General features: G+C 43.3%; 2 protein-coding genes and 1 pseudogene across 6 annotated transcripts in view; 1 reads left to right on the top strand and 2 right to left on the bottom strand.

Annotated features, from left to right (window-relative positions):
* LOC105492931 (ankyrin repeat and SOCS box containing 8) overlaps positions 1-16,445 on the bottom strand; it is a 55,346-nt gene extending 38,901 nt beyond the window's left edge. For all 5 annotated transcript variants that reach the window (XM_071071810.1, XM_071071811.1, XM_011760322.3 and 2 more), the window contains exon 1: positions 16,293-16,445. The gene's annotated coding sequence lies outside the window, so the exon portion shown is untranslated. The remainder of the gene's footprint in view (positions 1-16,292) is intronic.
* On the bottom strand, positions 4,671-7,034 carry LOC105492932 (prohibitin 1 pseudogene; annotated as a pseudogene).
* Positions 16,446-18,801: 2,356 nt separating the features above from the next.
* On the top strand, positions 18,802-21,117 carry LOC105492924 (coiled-coil domain containing 184). Its single transcript, XM_011760298.3, has one exon. It carries the CDS (start codon positions 19,320-19,322, stop codon positions 19,902-19,904), a length of 585 nt encoding a protein of 194 aa, XP_011758600.1. The 5' UTR covers positions 18,802-19,319; the 3' UTR covers positions 19,905-21,117.
* Positions 21,118-21,752: the final 635 nt, after the last annotated feature.

Below are 21,752 nucleotides of genomic sequence, written 5' to 3'. Positions count from 1 at the left end.
AGTGAAGGAAAGAGAGGGAATCAGTCAGTGTTTACAAAATAGGGTAAAAAAATAAGATCCAAGTGTCAGACTAGTTGGCTAGTTGGAAAACAATAGCTTTCTCTCAATAATGGAATATTTTACTTTACTTTGAATTTGTTCAATTTTTAGGACTATCCCTTTTAGCATATTCCTCATATTTAGAAATAATGTAATATTATGCAAACTTCATAAAGACCAAGATTCCAGTTCTGATAGTAGCTCTAGTTACTTTACTTGTAAAAGTAAGTACTTTTATAAGTAAAAGTAAAATTACTGACTAAAGTAAGCAGTACTTTACCTGAGTCTCAGTTGTACAATGGGATGAGAGTATTAACACCTACTCCAAAAGTTAATTTCATAAAACCTAGTCCACATTTGTGAAAAGTGGTTTTGTAAACTACATAAATGTTGACACGTCATCTTTATAGGATTTTATATTTGTTCAAGGAGGTTACCAAATGTCTCATCCTTCCAGTTACATTGTGGCACCTTTGAAAGAGCAGAGATTTAGATTTCTTATACTCATCTCTTTTGTCATAGCACAGTTCTAAACACAAAATAGTTATTTAATAAATACAACGGAATTGAACTAAAGTGAACAGATCTCCCAAAAATGGGAATAGTGGAGTGCCTCTATGTCCTAGTCCCTGACATAGAAAAATTGAAAAGGAAGCTTTGGAACTAGAGCAAAGAAAAAGAAAGTTCAGAGGAAACATAATGTAAGTCTCATGAAACTTTTCATATGCTTAAACCTTGTACTAGAGAAAGTAATTCAGCAAAGAAAAGAACAGTATTAATGTGCAGCAGGGATACTCTCCCAAGACATGCCATCAGGATTAAACAAGGATTTCTTTCAGAAACTGCTCAGAGGCAGACATGCGCTCAATAGCCAAACCCTACTCTCTCTCTCTCTCTTTTTTTTTTCCTTTTAACTTTCCCCAGGGCTTGGGAAATTTTATGAATTTTCTATTTTTAGAAAATTAGCTTTTAATCAATATTTTATTATTATTTTTGGTCACATAGTTCTACTAATATTTTCCACTATCAGAGCAATTATAAAACATTTTTAGTCTTCATAGAGAAAAATTGCCTGAAGGATTTTGGGAAAAAAAGTACAGTAAAAATACATATAACAATTTTAATGATAATACAGAAATTGTATATACATGATACTATTTTTCCAAGAATGTAGGCATTTATAGCTAAATTACCTAGCAAATCCAGACTGAAGTGGACAAACTCTGGCAGGACAGTTAACGTCACCCAGGGGAGGGAAATTACAGAGGAAATGACTACTTGCTTGGTACAATTGGGTGGTCCAGACTAATCTGGAGAGTCCTACAAGCAAGACAAAGAGAAAAGAAAGGAAAAGAGAAAAGATCTGGTTCTCTGAATCCATTTGAGAAGCAAATTACAGTCCATGTCAGAATTTTCTGCTCACCTGGGCCTATGCTATTTCTAATGGGAGTGTGTCTCCCCCTGGAGGGCAAGTAGAGCATTTGCTCCTTCTTGCTTCTTGCCCAAAGTTGAATGATTCGTTTTTGGTTCATCCATTGAGTCTTTGATTATATCATTAATTGGTTGACTGATTCATCCATTAATCCAACAAATACTTATTAAATTTTGTCACTGTGATGTTTGTTGTGATAGACACTAAAGATCCAGCCAGCTGAGATCAACAGAAATATGGTCCTAATCACCAGAAAAATTACAGTTTGATGTGAGAAACAAATATTAGATAGTCACCTCAATGCCTAAATAATCACAATAGTGATGACTTCTATAAAGGAAAAGTGCAATGAACTGAATATTTATGTCATCTCAAAATTCATATGTTGAGATCCTAACCCCCCCAACGTGATAGTATTAAGAAGTGAGGCCTTCAAGAGGTTATTAGGTCATAGGGGCACAGCCCTGGTGATGAGACTAGTGCCTTTCTAAAAGAGGGACCTTTGCCCCTTCCACCATATGAGGACACAGTAAGAAAGAGCAAATGGGGCCTCATCAGACACCAACATTGGGATTTCTTGGACTTCCCAGCCTCCAGAGCTGTGAGAAATTAATTTTTGTTGTTCACAAGGCACCCAGTTTACAGTACTTTTGTTATAGTGCCCACATAAACAAAGATAAATAGTAGGGAGGGTAATAGGACAATTCAATAGAGGACCTAATTCAGGCTGGCAGGCCAAGAAAAGCTTCCCTAAGCATAGACCTGGAAGATGGGTAGAAACAACCAGGTCAAAGGTGTGGAGGAAGTGTGGGGAGTGGGAGGGGGCTGGCCAATGGAGCAGGGTCAGGATATTCAAAGACCCTGAGGAGGAAAGAGTTTAGGAAGCTGGAAGACAAGGAAGAGGCGAGAATGAGAAAGAGACAAGAACCCGGAAAGGTAGGGAGGCTCCAGATCAGGTGTGGTCTTGGGGGACATGTTAAGGATTCTGAACTGTATCCCAAGAGAACAAGAAGTCTATCAACAGGTTTTATTCAAGTGACATGACCCCATGTGTGTTTTTAAAGGACCACTTTGACTTTTTGAAGAAGAATGGATTATAGTGGACCCATGGCAAGGATTAAAATAGAGAAAACAGCAGCCTAAGTGATCTGGACAAAAAGTTAAGCAGGCTTAGATTTGAGTGGTGGCCATAGAAAGGGAGAGAAGGGGGTGAATGTGAAATATTTTAATGTTAGAATTGATAGAACTTGGTGATTGGTTACAAGCTGGAGATGAGGGGTACTGTGGTCAAGAAAGACTCCTAGGCTGGGCACGGTGGCTCACACTTGTAATCCCACCACATTGTGAGGCTGAGGTGGGTGGATCATTTGAGGTCAGGAGTTCAAGACCAGCCTGGCCAATATGGTGAAACTCCACCTCTATTAAAAATACAAACATAGCCAGAGGTGGTGATGGGTGCCTGTAATCCCAGCTACTCAGGAGGCTGAGGAAGGAGAATCACTTGTACCCAGGAGGTGGAGGTTGTAGTGAGCTGAGATGGTGCCACTGCACTTCAGCCTGGGTGACAGAGAGAAGAGAGACTCTGTCTCAAAAAGCAAGCAAGCAAACAAACAAACAACCTATGTATCTCTCTCTCTCTCTTTCTTTCCTTTTTGTTTTTGTTTTTGTTTTTGTTTTGAGATGGAGTCTTGCTCTGTTACCCAGGCTGGAGTGCAGTGGCGCCATCTCAGTTCACTGCAATGTCTGCCTCCTGGGTTCAAGCAATTCTCCTGCCTCAGCCTCCCTAGTAGCTGGGATTACAGGTGAATGCCATCTTGCCCAGCTAATTTTTGTAGTTTTAGTAGAGACAGGGTTTTACCATGTTGGCCAGGCTGGTCTTGAACACCTGACCTCAGGTGATCCACCCACCTCAGCCTCCCAAAGTGCTGAGATTACAGGCATGAACCACCATGCCCAGCATATATCTTTCTAAAAGTATCCAAGATTGTTTAAAATTATATTCTTTGAAGATCTCTTATCCCAACTCAAAAAATTTTAATGACATAAATATAACATTGAAACCAAAACCTGATACAGATTATACAAAAGAGATAATTACAAACCAATATCATTTATGAATATCATAGGCAGAAATGCTAAAAAATTAGCAAATTGAATCAGACAGCACAGTATGTCATGACAAAGTAGAAACTGTTTTGGGAATGTAAAGATTGTCCAATGTTAGGAAATTCATTAATATAACTAATATTATTATATCTAAGAAGGAAAATCCTGTAATTATCTTCCTAGGGTTGAAAAAGCATTTAAAAAAATTAAAGTTGCATTTCCTATAAAAGTAAATTACAAAAGAGGGGTGGAAGATAATTATCTTAACATCATAAACCATCTTGTTTATCATCATCTTACTATTTTCATAGGAAAACACTGGAGGCATTCCTGGTAATGTCTGAAACAAGGCAAGGATACCCACCATCACTATAACATTAACATAATGTTGGAGGTATTTGTCAACGCATTTTTACAAAAGAAACCTATTGGATGTGTGAAAACTGTTGATGATATAGCTATATCTAGATAACAAAAGCAAATCAATGAATAAACTACACACACAAAAAGTTGAATTTATATGGTAGCACAATATAAAAGCAATATACAGAAGACAACAGGCTTCATACATAAGATACAAGGATGAATCAGTTAGAAAATAATATGGAATCAAGAGCCAATTGGTAATAGCAACCATAATTACAAAACTCCTAGGTATAAAGGTAAAAAGAAATATGTAAAGCCTATGAGGAAAACTGTTAATATAATAGCTTCAAAGACATAAAATAGATCTGAAAAAATGAAAGACATTCTAAGTGAATTTGTAAATTTAACATGATTCCAACAAAAAAGTCAAGGATTTTTGGTTTCACTTTGTTTTTTAGTTATACAAATTGATTCTTAAGTCCATATGGAAGAAATAAACAAGAATATCCAAGAAAGTCCTGAAAGGAAGAGCAATGAGGAGGGGCCAGTCTTATTAGACATTTGAGATATTATAAAACCTTCATAATCAAACTAGTATAAAGCTGGTGCCTATAGACAGACACACTAATGGAACATAGTAGAAAGTCTAGGCATCAATCCAAGTACATATAAAAATTTAATGTATGTTAGACATTATAAAACAATGTGAAAAATGGACTTTAAAAATATATGCTGTTGAGACAACTGGGTACCATGTGGAAAAAGGTAACATTGGATCCATTGCTTATACTGCACATCCAAGAAAAACTTCACGTGGCTTGGTTAGCTAAACATGACTACATGGAAACTCTACAAGTTCTAGAAGAAAGCATGTGTAGATTTCCGTGTAATCTACCTACGCAACCCTGGGAATAGTGGGCAAAGCATTTCTATGTCTCAAAACCCAGAATCAATAAAAGACCAGTCAATTCTATTACATATACATATATGTATTTTTTAAAGTTGTTTTACAAAATTTCGCAGTGATTTCTGGGGTGGAGGGCGGCGGGGAAGGCGGTGTTAAGAACCATCGGGGCTGTGGCCCAGTTGGCCCGCGGAGGTGCAGACAGGGTGAGCGGGCCCTCACTGGGGCAGCTGGAGGAGCACAGTCTGCTCCACTGGCAGGTAGATTATGTTCCCAGAGCATGAGAGCTGTTACGCTCCGCAGCTTCCACCTTGCGCAGCTCAGGCCGTCTCCTGCGGTGGCCAATGAGTTGGCAATCAGCTCGGCTGCCTTGGAATCGCCCTCAGCAGAGATGATAGCTGCCTTTTTCTGCTGCTCGGCCTTTTCCACCACAAATCTGGCCCTCTCTGTTTCCTGATGAGCCACCTGTTTGGCTTCCAACCCTTCTGTGAATTCCTTCCTGAAGGTCAGATGTGTCAAAGACATGTCGTGCAGGATGAGCCCAAAGGTGGCTGCTTGCTCCATAAGGTAGTTACTCACCTGCCTGGAGACCAACTCTCTCTAGGTGATTACTTCTCCAGCATCAAAGCCAGCCACCACTGACTTGAGGATCTCTGTCGTGATGGACAGCAGCACACTCTCATCATAGTCCTCTCCAGTGCTGGTGAAGATGCAGGAAGCTGGCTAGCGACAGGCCGGAAGAGGATACGCAGTGTGATGTTGACATTCTGTAAATCTTTGCTACCAGTGATGTCTGGTACATGACGTGGTGGAGAAAGGCAGTCAAAGATAATCGGTTTCTGTACCCATGGGATGAGAAAGTGAGTCCCTTCCCCTACCACAATGTCCTGTACTCCACGGAATCGGTCAAAGATGACAGCTCTGTGCCCAGCATCCATATTATGTAAGGCAGAGTTCACTAGGCCTCCTGCAACAGCTAAGGCCAGGCCATACTTGCTGATGGACTCAAACACTTTGGCTGCCATGTTTTCTTCTGCTGGACCCTCTCACACCTGCTTCCACTCTGATCTACACATGAATTCTCCAGCCACCAAATTCTATTACATATTTTTTTTTTAAAAAAAAATGTATGGCCCAAATACCATAAGCAAAGCCAAAGACAAATGAGTCACTGGACAAAACAATTGCAATTTTTACCACAGAATAAAAAGTAATCTCCCTAATATGCAAGAGCTCTGAGAAATAAAACGACACAGATCCAGTAGAAAAATGAGCCCAAGACGTGAACAGATAGAAATAATTTATGCAAGTGGCCCTTAAAATAGTAAAACATGCACAACTTACTCAAAAAAGAAAGGCAAATTACATTACATTGAAACAGCATTTCTTATTGTGTTGGCAAAAATTCAAAAGTTTGAGAGTACATTTTATTGCTAAAGCTATAGGGAAAAGAGACACAGTGATATGCTACTGGTAGAAGTATAGAGTGATACAGTCCTTAAGGAGGGAAATTTAGTACGATCTAGCAACATTGCAAATGGATTAATTTGTCCTTTAACCCAGCAATGATATTTTTGGGGACTCTACACTAAAAGTACTTCTGTACAAATTTGAAATATTATAAACACAAGGTTAGTATTCATTGTGGTATTTGAGTGACAAAAGTCTAGAAACTCCCCAAATATCCATCAATAGGGGAGCAGTTGAGTGGTTAAATAAACTGTAGTATATAGTGGAGTACTATGAACCCATAAACATGAGGTATATCTGTATGTGTTGCTCTAGAATGATAGCCATAATATTTTATGAGAAGCTACTTTAGTGCAAAATGAAACATTGGAAAGAAAAAAGCAATAAAAGACTAGTAAATATAAAACTAATAAAAGTGGTTATCTACACAGAGTAGGGAAGGAAAACGGATGAAAATGGAAGGGAGAGGCCAGCACGGTGGCTCATGCCTGTAATCCCAACACTTTGGGAGGCCGAAGTGAGCGGATCACCTGAAGTCAGGAGTTCGAGACAAACCTGGCCAACATGGTGAAATCCCACCTTTACTAAAAATACAAAATTAGCTGAACATGTTGGTGCACGCCTGTAATCCCAGATACTCGGGAGGCTGAGGCAGGAGAATCACTTGATCCTGGGAGGTGGAGGTTGCAATGAGCTGAGATTGCACCACTGCACTCTCGCCTGGGCAACAAAGTGAGACTCCATCACAAAAAAAAAAAAAAAGGAATGTAAAGGAGATACAGCTGAGTATACCTTTTTATGTAGTTTCAACTTTAGAATCATATAATCATTTAATATATTCAAAAATTAAGTTAAACCAAAAAGAGAAAAAAGAACAATCCCTAAAACTGAAGCAAGTGAAATAAAGCTGTTTACAAGGTTGATAACATAACCAAAAAGAAAGATTTATTTCAAATGACTTTTAAACACAAGACTTTGTCTTTTCTTAGTGAAATATATTCTAGGATCAACACAAACTACAAAGAACTCTTAAGTTTCATTCTGTAATTTTATTATTCTAATAGTGGTATTGTAAAACTATTTTGTGTATTTTATAAGATAAAGCAAGTTTAGTGTAAGAAGCAATAAAAATGTGAAATCAAATAAGTAAACATCTAGTGTTTAAACTGCAAGCTACAAGTGTTCTGAAGATGCCAATAATCTCACTGAAGACTATGGACAAGCTGAACAACTTGGATCTGTGGATAAATCTCTGAGCTGGAAAACAAAAAAGACTATTCTTCAGTGGAGCAAACAAGATGACTCCTCAGACAATGTCTGTGAAGCTGATGTCATACGGCACACCCTGACGCTGAATATATAAGGCCTTAATTTTAATCTAAAATGCAACCACTCTCTGAGCATCCAGATTTTCAGCTATTCAAGATTCAGAAAACAAAAAGTTATTTCTGGAAATATTTTAGGAAGTCAAATCATTTCTTTTGTATTTTGATGGAATTCTTTTTTTTTTTTCTTTTCTTTTTTTGAAATGGAGTCTCGCTCTGTTGCCCAGGCTAGAGTGCAGTGGCATGATCTTGGCTCACTGCAAGGTCTGCCTCCCAGGTTCATGCCATTCTCCTGCCTCAGCCTCCTGAGTAGCTGGGACTACAGGTGCCCACCACCACGCCCGGCTAATTTTTTGTATTTTTTAGTAGAGATGGTGTTTCACCATGTTAGTCAGGATGGTCTCAATCTCCTGACCTCGTGATCTGTCCGCCTTGGCCTCCCAGAGTGCTGGGATTACAGGCGTGAGCTGCCGCGCCCGGCCAATGGAATTCTTTTTAAAATGTTTTTGGCTTGAGATGGAAAAAGCAGCAAAGTAACTAAAGACAGATTTTAGGCTGCATTATAGAAGTGTTTCAAAAAATAGGGATTGCATTGGTTGGTTTAAATGTCAACCGTGGGGAAAGCTTTAGGCTCAGGATTTGGCACTGCTCTCAAGATCTTGTTTTCAAAGAAATTGATAACACACGTGCCAGAAAGTGGGCCCAATTAGGAATTCCATCTAACCAGACAAAAAGTAGTATTGCTTAATGCGTTTGGAAGAATTTCCACAAGTGTGAAAGAATTGTAAAACATCAGGAACTTGTTGCAAATTATTAATTTAAATATGATTTGAAATATGCCTGTTTCTGGAGAATGAAGGCCAAAGAGAGGAATTTCATCCAGCAATAAACAGCAATGACAGTTTGAAGCCAAACTCTTTATACAAAGCTACCTTTACTAAAGGAGAATTATATTATTTTAAGTAAATAGTTTTATTTTTAAATTATGTTTAGTTTAACTATACAATTCTTGTAGGTCAAAGTAAGTAATACTTCAATAATGTGGCACAAATTTTAAAGTTTAATATTGAATAAAATTAGGAGTATCAATTTTTTTTTTTTTTTTTTTGAGACAGAGTCTTGCTCTGTCGCCCAGGCTGGAGCTCACTGTGAGAGAAGGAAAAGCTAGAAAGAACTTCTGAAAGGATTTTTAACTCTGAGACAAACTAGCATTATTCCCACTTCCACTGTGAGGTCAATATGCAGGATGAGGCATTTAGGTTAGATTTCTTTAAAAGTTTGAGAGTGATGGATGTGTGAGAGAGGAAGGAGCCTGCATCTCCTCTCCAGGAAGCCTTAAATACCAGAAGAGAGTCTTACTTGTCTGAGTTTAGCTTGGGAAGAAACAGATTTACATATCCCTGAGACCAGCTCGGTGCTATTTCAGCAATTCTACCACCCACATTTTAACTCCAAACCCAAAGTTGAATGAATCCTGAAATGATTGCATGTTTTTCACAATAGGAAGATTACCACAGTCTCTTAATAACCACAGATGCTTCTCGAATCCTTTTCTTTCTCCCTATTTCCCCAAGCAATGCCATACTCAGGCCCTTGCAATCTCCTGCCTGTAAGACTATTCCTCTGCTACCTGTGTCTAGAGGCTAGCAGATTGGACACTGCGGCTCTAGGATTTACAATACACACCTGTAACATATCATAGTCTACTTTCAAATAGTGTAAAAATCTTATAGCAATTTACTTTCAGTTTCTCCCTTATGTTTTTTATTGTTTTTGTTATACATACTGCTTCTACGTATGCTAAAACCCAACTGGATATTTATTATTTCTACTTTAAATAGTCATTTATTTTTTCAAGAGATCAAAAAGTGAGAGGTTGGGTGCAGTGGCTTACATCTGTAATCCCAGCACTTTGGGAGGCCAAGGTGGGAGAATCACTGGAGCCCAGGAGTTGAAGACCAGCCTGGGCAACATGGTGAAACCCCGTTCTTACCAAAAAAAATACAAAAATTAGCTGGGCATGGTGGCACACACCTGTAGTGCCAGCTACCAGGGAGGCTGAGGGAGGAGGATTGTTTGAGCCTGGGAGGTTGAGGCTGAAGTGAGTCATGATTGCACCATTGTACGCTAGCCTGGGGGACAGAGCAAGACTCTTTTTTAAATAAATAAATAGTGAGAAAATGTTTTAACTATTTTGCTTATATTTATCACTTCTCACACTCTTTATCTTTTTATATTGGTCAAATTTTTGTTATTATTTTTCTTTCGCCTGAAGAACTTCCTTTAACACTTCACCTTTGTTGGTATTTTTAAAAGTCTTTATTTCACCTTTATTTTTGAAAGACATTTTTGTGAGGTAGAAAAAATTCTGGCTCAATCTTGTCTTTCACTTTACACAGCTTTTATAAGAAATCTGCTGGCCTTATTTTTTTATTCCTCTACATCAGGGATGACGAACTTTTCTGTAAACGTCCATACAGTAAATCTTTTAGGTTTTGCAAGCCATATGGTCTCTGTTGCAACTACCAGCTCTGCCATTGTAACACAGAAACAGCCATAGCAAATACATAAATGAGTGTGTATGGCTGTGTTCCACTAAAACTTCCTTTTGCAGAAATAAGAAGTAATCTAGATTTGACCCAGGGGTCATAGTTTGCCAACCCCTGCTGTGTATGTAATATGTCTCTCTCTCTCTCTTTCTCTCTCTCTCTTTCCTTCCTTCCCTTTCCTTCCTTCCTTCCTTTCTTCCTTCCTTCTTTTTCTCTTTCTTTCTTTCTTTCTTTCCTTCTCTTTTCTTTTCTTTTATTTTCTTTTATTTTCTTTTCTTTGTGACAGAGTTTCACTCTTGTTGCCCAGGCTGGAGTGCAATGGCATGATCTCGGCTCACTGCAACCTCTGCCTCCCAAGTTCAAGCAACTCTCCTGCCTCAGACTCCTGAGTAGCTGGAATTACAGGCATGCACCACCACGCCCACTAATTTTTTATTTTTAGTAGAGACAGGGTTTCTCCATGTGGGTCAGGCTGGTCTCAAACTCCCGACCTCGGGTGATCCGCCTGCCTCGGCCTCCCAAAGTGCTGGGATTACAGGCATGAGCAACCGCACCTGGCCTATAATGTATCTTTTTCATCTGGCTGCTTTTAGAATTTTTTTCTTTATGCTTGGTTTGTAGCAACTTGGTTATGATGTACATGGGAATGGGTTTATTTGTTTATTCTGCCTGGATTTTATTGAGCTTTCAAATTTGGAAAAATGTTAGCTTTTTGTTTGTTATTATTTATTTTTGAGATGGAGCCTCACTCTCTCTCCCTGGCTGGAGTGCAGTGGCACAATATTGGCTCACTGCAATCTCCACTTCCAGGTTCAAGCGATTCTCCTGCCTCAGCCTCCTTAGTAGCTGAGATTACAGGCACCCACAACCATGCCTGGCTAATTTTTGTATTTTTAGTAGAGACGGTTTCAACATGTTGACCAGGTCGGTCTCCAACTCCTGACCTTGTGATCCACCCGTCTCAGCCTCCCACAGTGCTGGGGTTACAAGCATGAACCACCGTGCCCAGGCTTAGCCATTATTTAAAAATATACTTTCTTTCTTTCTTTTGAGACAGAGTTTTGGTCTTGTCGCCCAGGCTGGAGTGCAGTGGCTTTATCTCCGCTCACTGCAAGCTCCGCCTCCCAGGTTCACACCATTCTCCTGCCTCAGCCTCCCAAGTAGCTAGGACTACAGGCGCCTGCCACCATACCTGGCTAATTTTTTGTATTTTTAGTAGAGACGGGGTTTCACCATGTTAGCCAGGATGGTCACAAACTCCTGACCTCAGGTGATCCACCCGACTCAGCCTCCCAAAGTGCTGGGATTACAGGCGTGAGCCACTGCGCCCTGCCATATTTTTAAATATACTTTCTTAGCCCATGGCTCTTCTGAAATGTCAGTTGCATTACATTAAAATACTTGATGTGCCGCCCAGGCTGGAGCTTGTTGACTATTTGCTTTCTTCCATTAGGTCTTAGATCTCAAATTACGGCAGTAAGTTTCAAATTACATTATCTCCATCTCTTAGAATCTTTCTCCACAATCTCTCCTTTCTAGGAAGAGAATCTCCCCTAACACACTAGTTTAAGTCCACAAGTATGAACCAGAGAAGCTTATGTCCCACAGATCTCCCTGCAATTTAAACATCAGTGATTTCAATGTGAATATGTGAAATTGTGAGCAGTTTATTATTTAATATACCTGGAAGTGTCTTGGATGATACTCATTGTTCTAATGAGGAGCAAAAGCTTCTAATGCCTTTGGTAAGAGGGAATTGGTTTTTAATAGTATAAGAAGCAGCTGGAAGCCAGTGTGTGATATGGCAATGGATGAACTGGGATGAATGGGAGATTGGATATGTGACTCGGGATCATCCTCTGAGGAGAATCTATCCCGGTTTAATTCATTTGATCCAGGCAATTACCAGTAAATCTCACATACCGTTCCCTTCTGTGTCTTAGAGACCCAGACAACACTGTGGAGAATAACAAGACCTTACTAAAAATGTCTCACTTAGGTTGTTTAGAGACTAACCTCAATTTCTGGAATATTATTTTTCCGATCCATGTTTGCTGTTTGGTTTTAATTTAGTTTTACTATCCTGGGAAGGCTGATCCTTATATATCTTTTGTTATATTTGATCAATGTGGGGAGTTTTTGTTTGGTTTGGTTTTAAAACAGAAGCAAGGAAAGCAGGCAGCAAGGGACAAAAAGGACTCAATTTTATTATAGTAAAACGTGTAACTCGGTGCTAACACTACCCTAAATCACCATAGTCTACCAGTTTAGGAATATGAAGAGAAGAGGTACACTAGATTTAAAGCATAGTAATCTCTATGTTCATAATGTCCCTTTCTCAGTTGGCTACTACTCTTACAACCAGAAACAGGGTACTTTTTTTTGAGGCTGCCTCCAGCAGAATAAGAATATAAATCAGGAGTTCTCCTTAATATGCAGTATGAAGATACAGGCTTGACATCATCCCATTCCCTGATAATGCTGAGGGGAGCAGAGAACGTGCATTTCTTTGACCCTGAGTTCTGACAAAACTTGGCCTGGTATCTTTGAGACTTTGATGGGGATAGTGGTGGAATATGCCAAGGGAGGTTAGAGGGGTAGGTAGGTGACAGCTGTCATTTCAAAGCTGCAAGCACTTTTCTATTTTGTAAGAAATGGAGACTTCCATTTGTCTCTGAAGTAAGTATTCCTTTGTTCAAGAAAGGCCACCAACGGGGCCACTTAATAGTGTGACCATAAGCCGTAGGTTACCAAAGTAGATGGCTGAAACTGAAAAAGCTAAAATGTTCTTGAAGAAAAGGCAGAGTTGGAGATTCAGCTATTCAACACATATTTATTAAGCATCTACCATGTGCCAGGCACTATTCAAGGTGCTAGACATGGCAGTGAAGAAAACAAACCCCCTGCCCTAATGGACCTTACACCCTAGTTGGGAGTAAAAGATAAATAAATAATACATAAAATAAATAAGCAAAAATACAGGATAACAGATATTGATAACTGGTGTGGAGAAGAATAAAGCAAAGAAAAGGATTAGAGATCCAGGATGAAAGTAATCCTGGTGCCTTAAAACAAACAAAAGAGCAGGCATTGTGCCTATGAACTGTGGTCAACCATAGAAGATGGAGCTATTTTCATGCAAGACTTCTTAAAATAGGAGCCTCAGGGTTCTAGGTGAAAAAGTTGGGAGAAAGGGTCCTTCTCCTCACTTTTGCCTAAGATCTAGCACTTCTACAGTTCTTTGAAGACGTGGATTACATTTTGGGGTCCCTGTCCATGGTATCTTCACAAATACTAGTATAGTCTCCATTTGTGTCTGGGCAATGGAAACAGAATGCACCCTTGTAGTGGCTGCTAAACTGTAACTGATAGTGCCTTGCTGGTCCTTGAGAATGTGTTAGAAATAACTTTTGACACTATTTGGGGGGCCTCTGAGAGAGATGGACTTACTATAACTAGATGTATTAGTAAGAGTGAGACCTACAAAGTTTTGTAGAATTACGTAGGATAGATAGCACAGGCTTCCTCAAGATATGACAGGCAAGGAAGGGCCTGAAAGTTTGCATAAGTCAGCTATGAGGGACATTAAATTCCTAAAAATATCTTTAATGAAAGGGAAGTTTATGGCACACATACCATAGTCCCTATCCTACCATAAATATTTGGACATGATTTCCTTCAAATTGGACTGATACTCTGGGAGAGGCAATTGATCAAACAAAATTGCCCCCATTGAACTAGAAATTGCTTTTTTGGGTGGTGCAGCACTATCAGTGCCTGACTTGGGGCCAAATCAGGCTCTGAGCTGTTGCAAAAATGGCAACTTTCTAGGGGCAAAATAATTTATGGAGAAGATGGAAGGTGCTTAAGGCCATGCACCAGGGATCATTGGTGGCTCTGGCGTTCCATATGCTTCTGTGTCCATGGCCAGTTACCTAGAGACTTGGGTTGGAACTGGTGACATCACAGTGACACCGAATACATGTTTGAATATGCACCGAGAGGGGGAAAAGCCTCTGCAAGTGTTGATCTAAGAGAAGCTGCTGCAGGGGGCAGTGCAGAAAGGGGAGATGGGATGACACTGGCAAAACAGGTTTAATTGGAATGGAGGGTTATTGTCAGTGGAGATTCATATTGCATGAGAAGTTGGAAGGTCCCCTGGAATTCTTGCTCTGAGTAAAGTTAATATGGAAGAGAAATAAGGGGTTAGGGGTGGCCTTAAAGACTCCTAAAAACAGTTTGAGGTCACAGAGCAAGCAACTGGAAGTGTAGTTCAGACCTTACATGAGGTGTGGGTAGGTGGCTCACCACATGACCATGTCTATGACGCTAAATAATCTTGAGGTTGTGGACAGTTGGATCACCTCTCCAGTCAGAGGCTCATACAGGCCTAGGGTCTTTGCAAACCACCGTGTCCATTTTGCTGTGCGAACGTCGGGGAGATGAACAAAGCAGATTGGCTGTAATGCCAGGTAAACCACTCTCTGGTGCTGAGAAAAACTAGTCTATGTGACAGGCAAAACCCACAACAATGCAAATATTCTCAGCCTCTCCATCTTTTCTATGCTCTGAGAAGACCTCTGTAATTGATAGCTGGAGTTCTCAGTACTCATGCAGATTGGGGGAATAAAGGACAGAATCAAAAGAGCTAAAATAAGCTTGGCCTGATTTACGTGAGAAGGACAGGAAGCTTCTTCTTGGAGAAGAGAAAAAGAATACATCCAAGAAGTGAAGAGCGCCAGGGAGTGAGAAAGCAAGGGTCAGGCTTGAGAGAAAGTTTGAGGGTGTTTGGGGAGAAAGGAGAGAGACCAGCAGCAACAGCTATGCCATAATGTGTGGAACAAATAGAGAAGGAAGGAAGACAAGTTTCAGATGTTTTGCTGTGCACTAAGAATGTAAACACCTTTAGAGTTTTCCCAGAGACTGTAATAAAAATCTAAATTGCTTTTTAATGCTTTTGGCGATTGGATATGTTTCTTTTGAATGTGATATCACGCTGCCATGGGCCACAAAGCAGCTCAGCTTCATAAAAGTTATACTTGGGGGATATTGTCTGGGATTTGGGGCCTAAGGTACAGCAGTCAACTGTACCTTGTTTTAGATCATTGCTCTAGAACTGAGTCTAGCCAGCATTATCGGATTTATAGTGCAAAAAATACACCAGCCATATAAAGTATAAACTAGAGATATACTAGATACTAGACAGAGGTAAATGGCAGAGCCTCTTCTGAATCCCAATTTTAGTGAGAATATGATGTTTGAAACTAGGTGCACCTGATGGAAACCTGTATGTTGGCAGCATGAGGGTCTCTCCCCACCACAGACTGATGACAGTGGGATGAAGAAAGAGAACAGCTAAGGTGATTCCCAGAGGACAATAGAAAAGCAGGAAGCAGAAGCTGTGTAGGGGTTATATTCTCTTATTATGTGGCAGTTCCTCTGAATATTCTAGTAGGATAGCTGGGGTACACATCTGCCCCCTTTTGCTTAGAAATGGACCCATGCAACTAACTATAGGGCACAGGGATCCAGAGGGCCCAGGCCTGTAACCCAGCTAGCTGACTGAGGCTCTGCCACTGTTCTCCTTATTTTCCTGAGACTAGACCTTTCTACCTTGTCTCATTTTCACACAGAGTTCCTGAAATGATCTGGTTTTCTATCAGACGCACCAATGTCTCCTTCCTATATTTTCTTTTTCTTTTATTTTCTTTTCCTTTCTTTTTTCTTTCTTTTCTTTTCTTTTCTTTTTCTTTCTTTTTTTTTTCGAGACGAAGTCTCGCTCTGTCACTCAGGCTGGAGTGCAGTGGTGTGATCTTGGCTCACTGCAACCTCTGCCTCCCGAGTTTGAGCAATTCTCCTGCCTCAGCCTCTGGAGTAGCTGGGATTACAGGTGCCCACCACCATGCCCAGCTAATTTTCGTGTTTTTAGTAGAGACAGGTTTCACCATGTTGACCAGGCTGGTCTCAAACTACTGATCTCAAGTGATCCACCCACCTCAGCCTCCCACAGTGCTGGGATTACAGGCATGAGCCACCGTACCCAGTCACCTTCCTATATTTTCAAATTCTGCTACTGGTCCACTCCCCCAGTTCCCACCTACCCTTGACTCTCAAATGTTTGACCTGGAACTTGACTGGACCAGCCACACTGCTTGATCTCTGCATATGTTTCCCATGGTCTTTTGTGCTTCTCCAATAATTTCCCCTCCCTCTGGGCTCAGATCCCTTGTACTCTCAGTGGACTTCATAGCCAGCACCTCTGGACAGTATGATGTAATCTTATGCTGAAAGCCTTGACATAAATGGTATCCTCAACAATAGTGGCAAAAGGCCTTGTATGATGACATGCCACAGCTCCTCCTGTATGGGGGCTATGCTTAATGTAAGCTTATGGGATTTCAAAGATGAGAGGTCCCCCACTGGGACAGAGTCACTCTTTGTAGGTAGAAGGCAGGGACATGCCTGAACTGGCAAGATGAAATTTTCCATGTGAAGTGCTTGTCAAGAGATGTAAAGTAACAGACCCAGACAGAAAGCCTGAAAGCCATGACAGTCTTTTCTGGCTATAGCTGAGCTCTCCTGGGAAGGATGGGAAGGATGAAAGCAGGGTTGAACCCATAAGCCCTGAGAACATGCTTGCTGTAGTATAATCAGAAACTAATGCTGTGTAAGCTCAGTTGTTTTCATGTGTCCTGTCTCTATTTCTAATTTTCCTATAGTTGTTAATAAAGTCTCTTTGTAAATACCAGCCCACTTCAGTTGTGCTTATGGAAACCAAGGAAAAACATTTCTGTCCTCTCCTGAGCCAGAGTTTCAGGAGTAACTTAAGGTGTCATTACCACTTATGGGGTACATAGTAGAGGTAGGAGTCCTAACCAAGATAAGAGTGCTGGAAATCTGTAGAATGAAGGAAGAAATAAGCAAGCAAATAGGATTGAATCATTAGTTTCAGAAAATACGATACTGTGTTTTTAAAATTTGTTCATATATTTGTTGTGGGAAATCAAATTTCTAATGGCTGCATAATACTTTATATATGAGCAATTTTGCCTTAGTTTATTTAAACATTCTGCTCCTGGTCATTTAGGATAGTCCCCACTTGTTTCTATTTTAATAGCAGTAAGATTGGTATAGGCCAAACAGTCCTCTAGTGTCACAAAAGTTTCCCTGTGCCAGTCTCACTCTTCATCACCAACCACATAATCAGGGAAACCCAAAGGTAACACATTTGCTGTAACTGAACCGCCAGTCTACAAAACACCTTTCCCTAGTTCTTCTCTATCTTGAAGTGATATGGTTTGTTTCTCTTCCCCAGATTTATTCTTGTGAACTTCATTTTTGGTTTCTGATCACTTGGCTTCCCTAATTTCCTAGGGTCATTATTAATGTGCTCTGCCCAGGTGCTGATTCCTTCTCAATCTGGAATCATCTACATATATTAAAGACAATGTTTTTCTTCCTCCGCCCTTCCTGCTCCACCCCTTAAATAGGGAAAGGGGTTGTCACAAAGGTTGTGGATACTCAGTGTATGTCTGAACTTGGGCACTGAAAGAGAGAGCGGGAATTACTCTAATACACAGTCATCCCATCCATCCCCTCCATGCAACCGACAACAGTTTACCTTTTCACCTGTGAGATGATGCAGAGTGTTATTCGGAATTAGAAATAATATTATTGACTATCCAGTTCAATTCCCTAACAGATGAGGAAAATGATGTGGCCAAGGTCTCTGAATGAATACGTGGCAGAAACGAAACTGAATTCAGGTCTCCTAAAACCCAGTACGTTTGGCTTGGAGAGTTCCGGATGAGAGCATGGGACTTGGTGGTTTTTGTTATTCATTCAATAACTATATTAAGCGTCTACATACTAGATGCCAGGCAGTATTTTAGGAGCTGGGGATTCCGTGATGAAGGATGCAGGGGAGACAAAAATCTCTGCCCTTATGGAGCTTTCATTGCCAAAACTTAAGTACTTGGCCTCCCCATCCGGGACAAACTCCCAGGGACCTGGGTAGGAGCGGTAGGGTCTCGTAAAGGAGGGAGTCCCATCCTTTCCCAGCTCCGGTGATTACTATAGCGAGAGGGCTGATTTACTGCAGAAACCTCCGTAGTGCCCTCCTCCTCCTGCCTCTGCACCGCCAGGCCCGGTGGGGCCGGCTCCAGAGCGCCACCGTGCCCCAGCTCAACTCTGGGATGATTAGCATCAGCTTCTCTACCCTCTCCGCTTTCCTGCGCACCGTTGGAGGACAGGGAGGCCGGACTCGACTTTAGCGCCATCCTCCGAGAAAGGAATGCGGGCTGGAAAAATCCTTCCAGGGCAGTCGCGCTGGGTCTCATACCCCGGCTAGGGGAGGGACGATCTCTCCCGGACTTGGAGGTTTATGCAGCAAACGGCTCTCTCATGCTTCCCTATTAAACATTGCAACCACACACTCTTTCTAGCCTCGGCCGAAGCCACTGCAGCGTCCCCTCTCCTCCCCCCACCTCGCTAGTCCAGACTCCACAGCCCCACTGCAGCTTCCAGCCATCCTCCCTTTTTCTTCTCCACTTCCTGGTTACCATGGAGACACACGTCATTTACGTGCCGTGCGTCGCCTTGGAAACAGAGGAGCTTCCGCGGCGCCGCCGGGAGACCCGCCCCAGCTGCTGCTGCCACACTCGCGGGCGCTGCCAGTTAATGGCCTGGGGGAGTCCCGAGTGCTACGCGCCGCTGGCCTCAGCCCGGACCCGGACCCCTCCGCGAGCGCGTCTGTGACCCACGGAACCGGCAGGCGCTCTCTGCTTGTGGCGCCCAGAGGGCGGCGCTGACACGGGCGCAATCCGGGAGGTGAGGCACGGCAGGGCACTTTCGTCCCGGGGCGAGCCCAAGAGACGCCGGCTCTGGGACCCTCTCCGGGTTCTCGTCCCGCCGCCTCTTCTCGGCCTCCCGCGACCCTGCCCGCGACCCTGCCCGCGCCCTCTGCCCAGGACTCGTCTCTCACGTCCGCTCCCAGCCAGTCTCGGGAGCCTCTGCTTCCCTCCGCTCCTCCCCACCCCTCCGGGACCTCTCCCCCTCCACCCCCTCCCCCACCCCGGAGGCCGGGCTGGACGCGACCCAGAGCCGCCGCCACCCGCTTCTGCCACTCAATGGAGGACGGTCTGCTGGAGATCATGACCAAGGACGGCGGCGACATGCCGGCGCCCCTGGAGGTGTCCACCGTGCCGGCCGTGGGGGACGTGATCTCCGGGGAGTACAACGGCGGCATGAAGGAACTGATGGAGCACCTGAAAGCCCAGCTGCAAGCCCTGTTTGAGGACGTGAGGGCCATGAGGGGGGCCCTGGACGAGCAGGCCTCGCACATCCAGGTGCTCTCGGACGACGTGTGCGCCAACCAGCGAGCCATCGTCTCCATGTGCCAGATTATGACCACTGCGCCCCGCCAGGGCGGCTTGGGCGTGGTCAGCGGCAAGGGGAGCTTCCCGAGCGACCCCCAAGAGCCGGAGACTCCTTCACCTGGAATTGGGGACAGCGGCTTACTGGGTCGCGATCCCGAGGACGAGGAGGACGAGGAAGAAGAGAAGGAGATGCCCAGCCCCGCCACACCCACCAGTCACTGTGAGCGTCCCGAGAGTCCCTGTGCTGGTCTCCTTGCGGGGGACGGGCCACCTATGGAGCCCGTTGACATGCCCGACATTACCCTGCTGCAACTGGAGGGCGAGGCCTCCCTGTGAGGGGACTCCGTGGGGCACTACCTTCTCGGGCTGTCTTTGGGTTTCCGAGTGCATGACGCGAGGGGACTGAACGGCGCGGTGCGGCATGCTTCCCTTGGACAACTGCTCTTGTGGGTCAGGCAGAGAGAGACTCCCTCGAGGAAGGATTTGTAGGGTGAAGGACTTTGGGAGCATCAAGAATTCTTTCTGCCCAACTAAGCGAATTATAGCAAACTGCGGAAAGGTGAGGCTCCGGGAGAGGAAGCGCCCATCTCTGGACTCCCATCCATCCCTATCCTGTCCTTTCCCCCTCCCCAGACAACAGGAGAACCCCTGAAATGTGTAAATAAAATTCTGCTTTTTCTATTCTGAAAAAGGACTTATCTAGGACCATGGCAAATAATCTCTAACAATTTACCTAGAAATTAAGGAATTGGGGGTATTCTGTTCTGGCAACAGGAAATTTACCCTTCTGCTGAAATCCAAGATATTCAGTGCTCTGCAGAAGCCTCTCCCCCTCACAGATCTCTGCGGCTGCTGATTGGTAAAGGAAGCTTGAGGAGGGAACTGCAGCCCTAGGAATCTGGGTGAATGGGGTTCCAAGGGCCCCTGGGCTGGGAGGAGCTGGCTATGAATGTGCATGAAGACATAATAGCTCAACCTCTAGGATTTTGCATGCAGAGCGGATCCTGCCTTGTCACTGACTTCATCTGGGATTGCTTTTCCACTCACTGGGGCTTACAGAACAAAGAGCCCGGTTCACAGGCAGAGACTCGGGGGTGCTCAGCAGCAGCCCAGATTTAGGGGACATTTGAGGGACTCGGGGCCGCAGCCAAAAACTGTCTCTCCTGGCTACACCTGCTTAACTTCAGTTCCTTTTTCTGTCAATATGTCCCTGCCCGCTGCCTCTCGGTGTTGCCTTCATGTCTTGTGTGTGTTATGTGTGTCTACTTGTGTAGTAGTGTGTGAGCCCTCAGGGTCAGGGCTTGTGGCTCTGATGTTAGGTTCAGGGGGCTTCAGACCCTTCTATGAGCTCCAAGCTATCATGGCGCTTTTCCCTCCCTCTTCTCCCAATCAGGGCATGGAGCATGTGGCTGTCCTGAGGTTCTTTTACTGATGTGCCGCCCTCCCACCTCCTCAAGTGGTGACTTTGTGTGCCCTCCCCCTCCTTTCTGTATTCCTTCGCAATACTTTCCTTGGTGTTAACCTTAATAAAAAGGCGTCATCTCCCCTCCTTGCTGACTGATACTAGAGGGATATCAGGGTTGGGCTTAGTGGGAACTGCAGGGACCATACCTTCCCTCCTCTCTCCTTGCCTCCAGTTCAAGGAGTTGACTGTTCCTGTCCTGGTTGGGACAGGCATTGCCAGCTCCGCCTGCTTTCCCTTCTGTCCTGGACCTTGACCTCAAGCTGCCCTGGGGAAGGAGGTGGTAAGTGTTGAGACTCCCATGCTAACATGAGTTTTTAGTAGCCAGAACTCCAAATGTGCAGGAGACTTTTCAGTGAAGCATCTGGCCCCTGGGAGATGATTTCCAAATCTGCGTCCTGGAATGGCAGGTACTGCACCTGTTCTGTGGAGGGAGTGGGGTGGGGGTATTGTTCTGGAGGGATTACCTGGGATCTCTGGAAATAGAGTGACACATCACAAAGGGAAACCACAATAACTGCCTCAGGCCTCTAGTGGAGAACCCGCGGAAGGTGTTCCCCAGAGGGCTTGACTGACAGCTCTAGTCTACTCCCTTGGGCAATGGAGACCCTGAACAAAATCTGAGAGCAGAATGAGCTAGGGTGCCGTGTGTGTGTGTGTGTGTGTGTGTGTGTGTGTGTGTGTGTGTGTGTGTGTGTGTTTCTTGCTGCTGGTAGCTGTGG

The sequence above is a fragment of the Macaca nemestrina genome, chromosome 10, assembly GCF_043159975.1.
Source record: "Macaca nemestrina isolate mMacNem1 chromosome 10, mMacNem.hap1, whole genome shotgun sequence".
NCBI classification, from domain to species: domain Eukaryota; kingdom Metazoa; phylum Chordata; class Mammalia; order Primates; family Cercopithecidae; genus Macaca; species Macaca nemestrina.
This window is presented reverse-complemented; position numbering and strand designations above follow the sequence as displayed.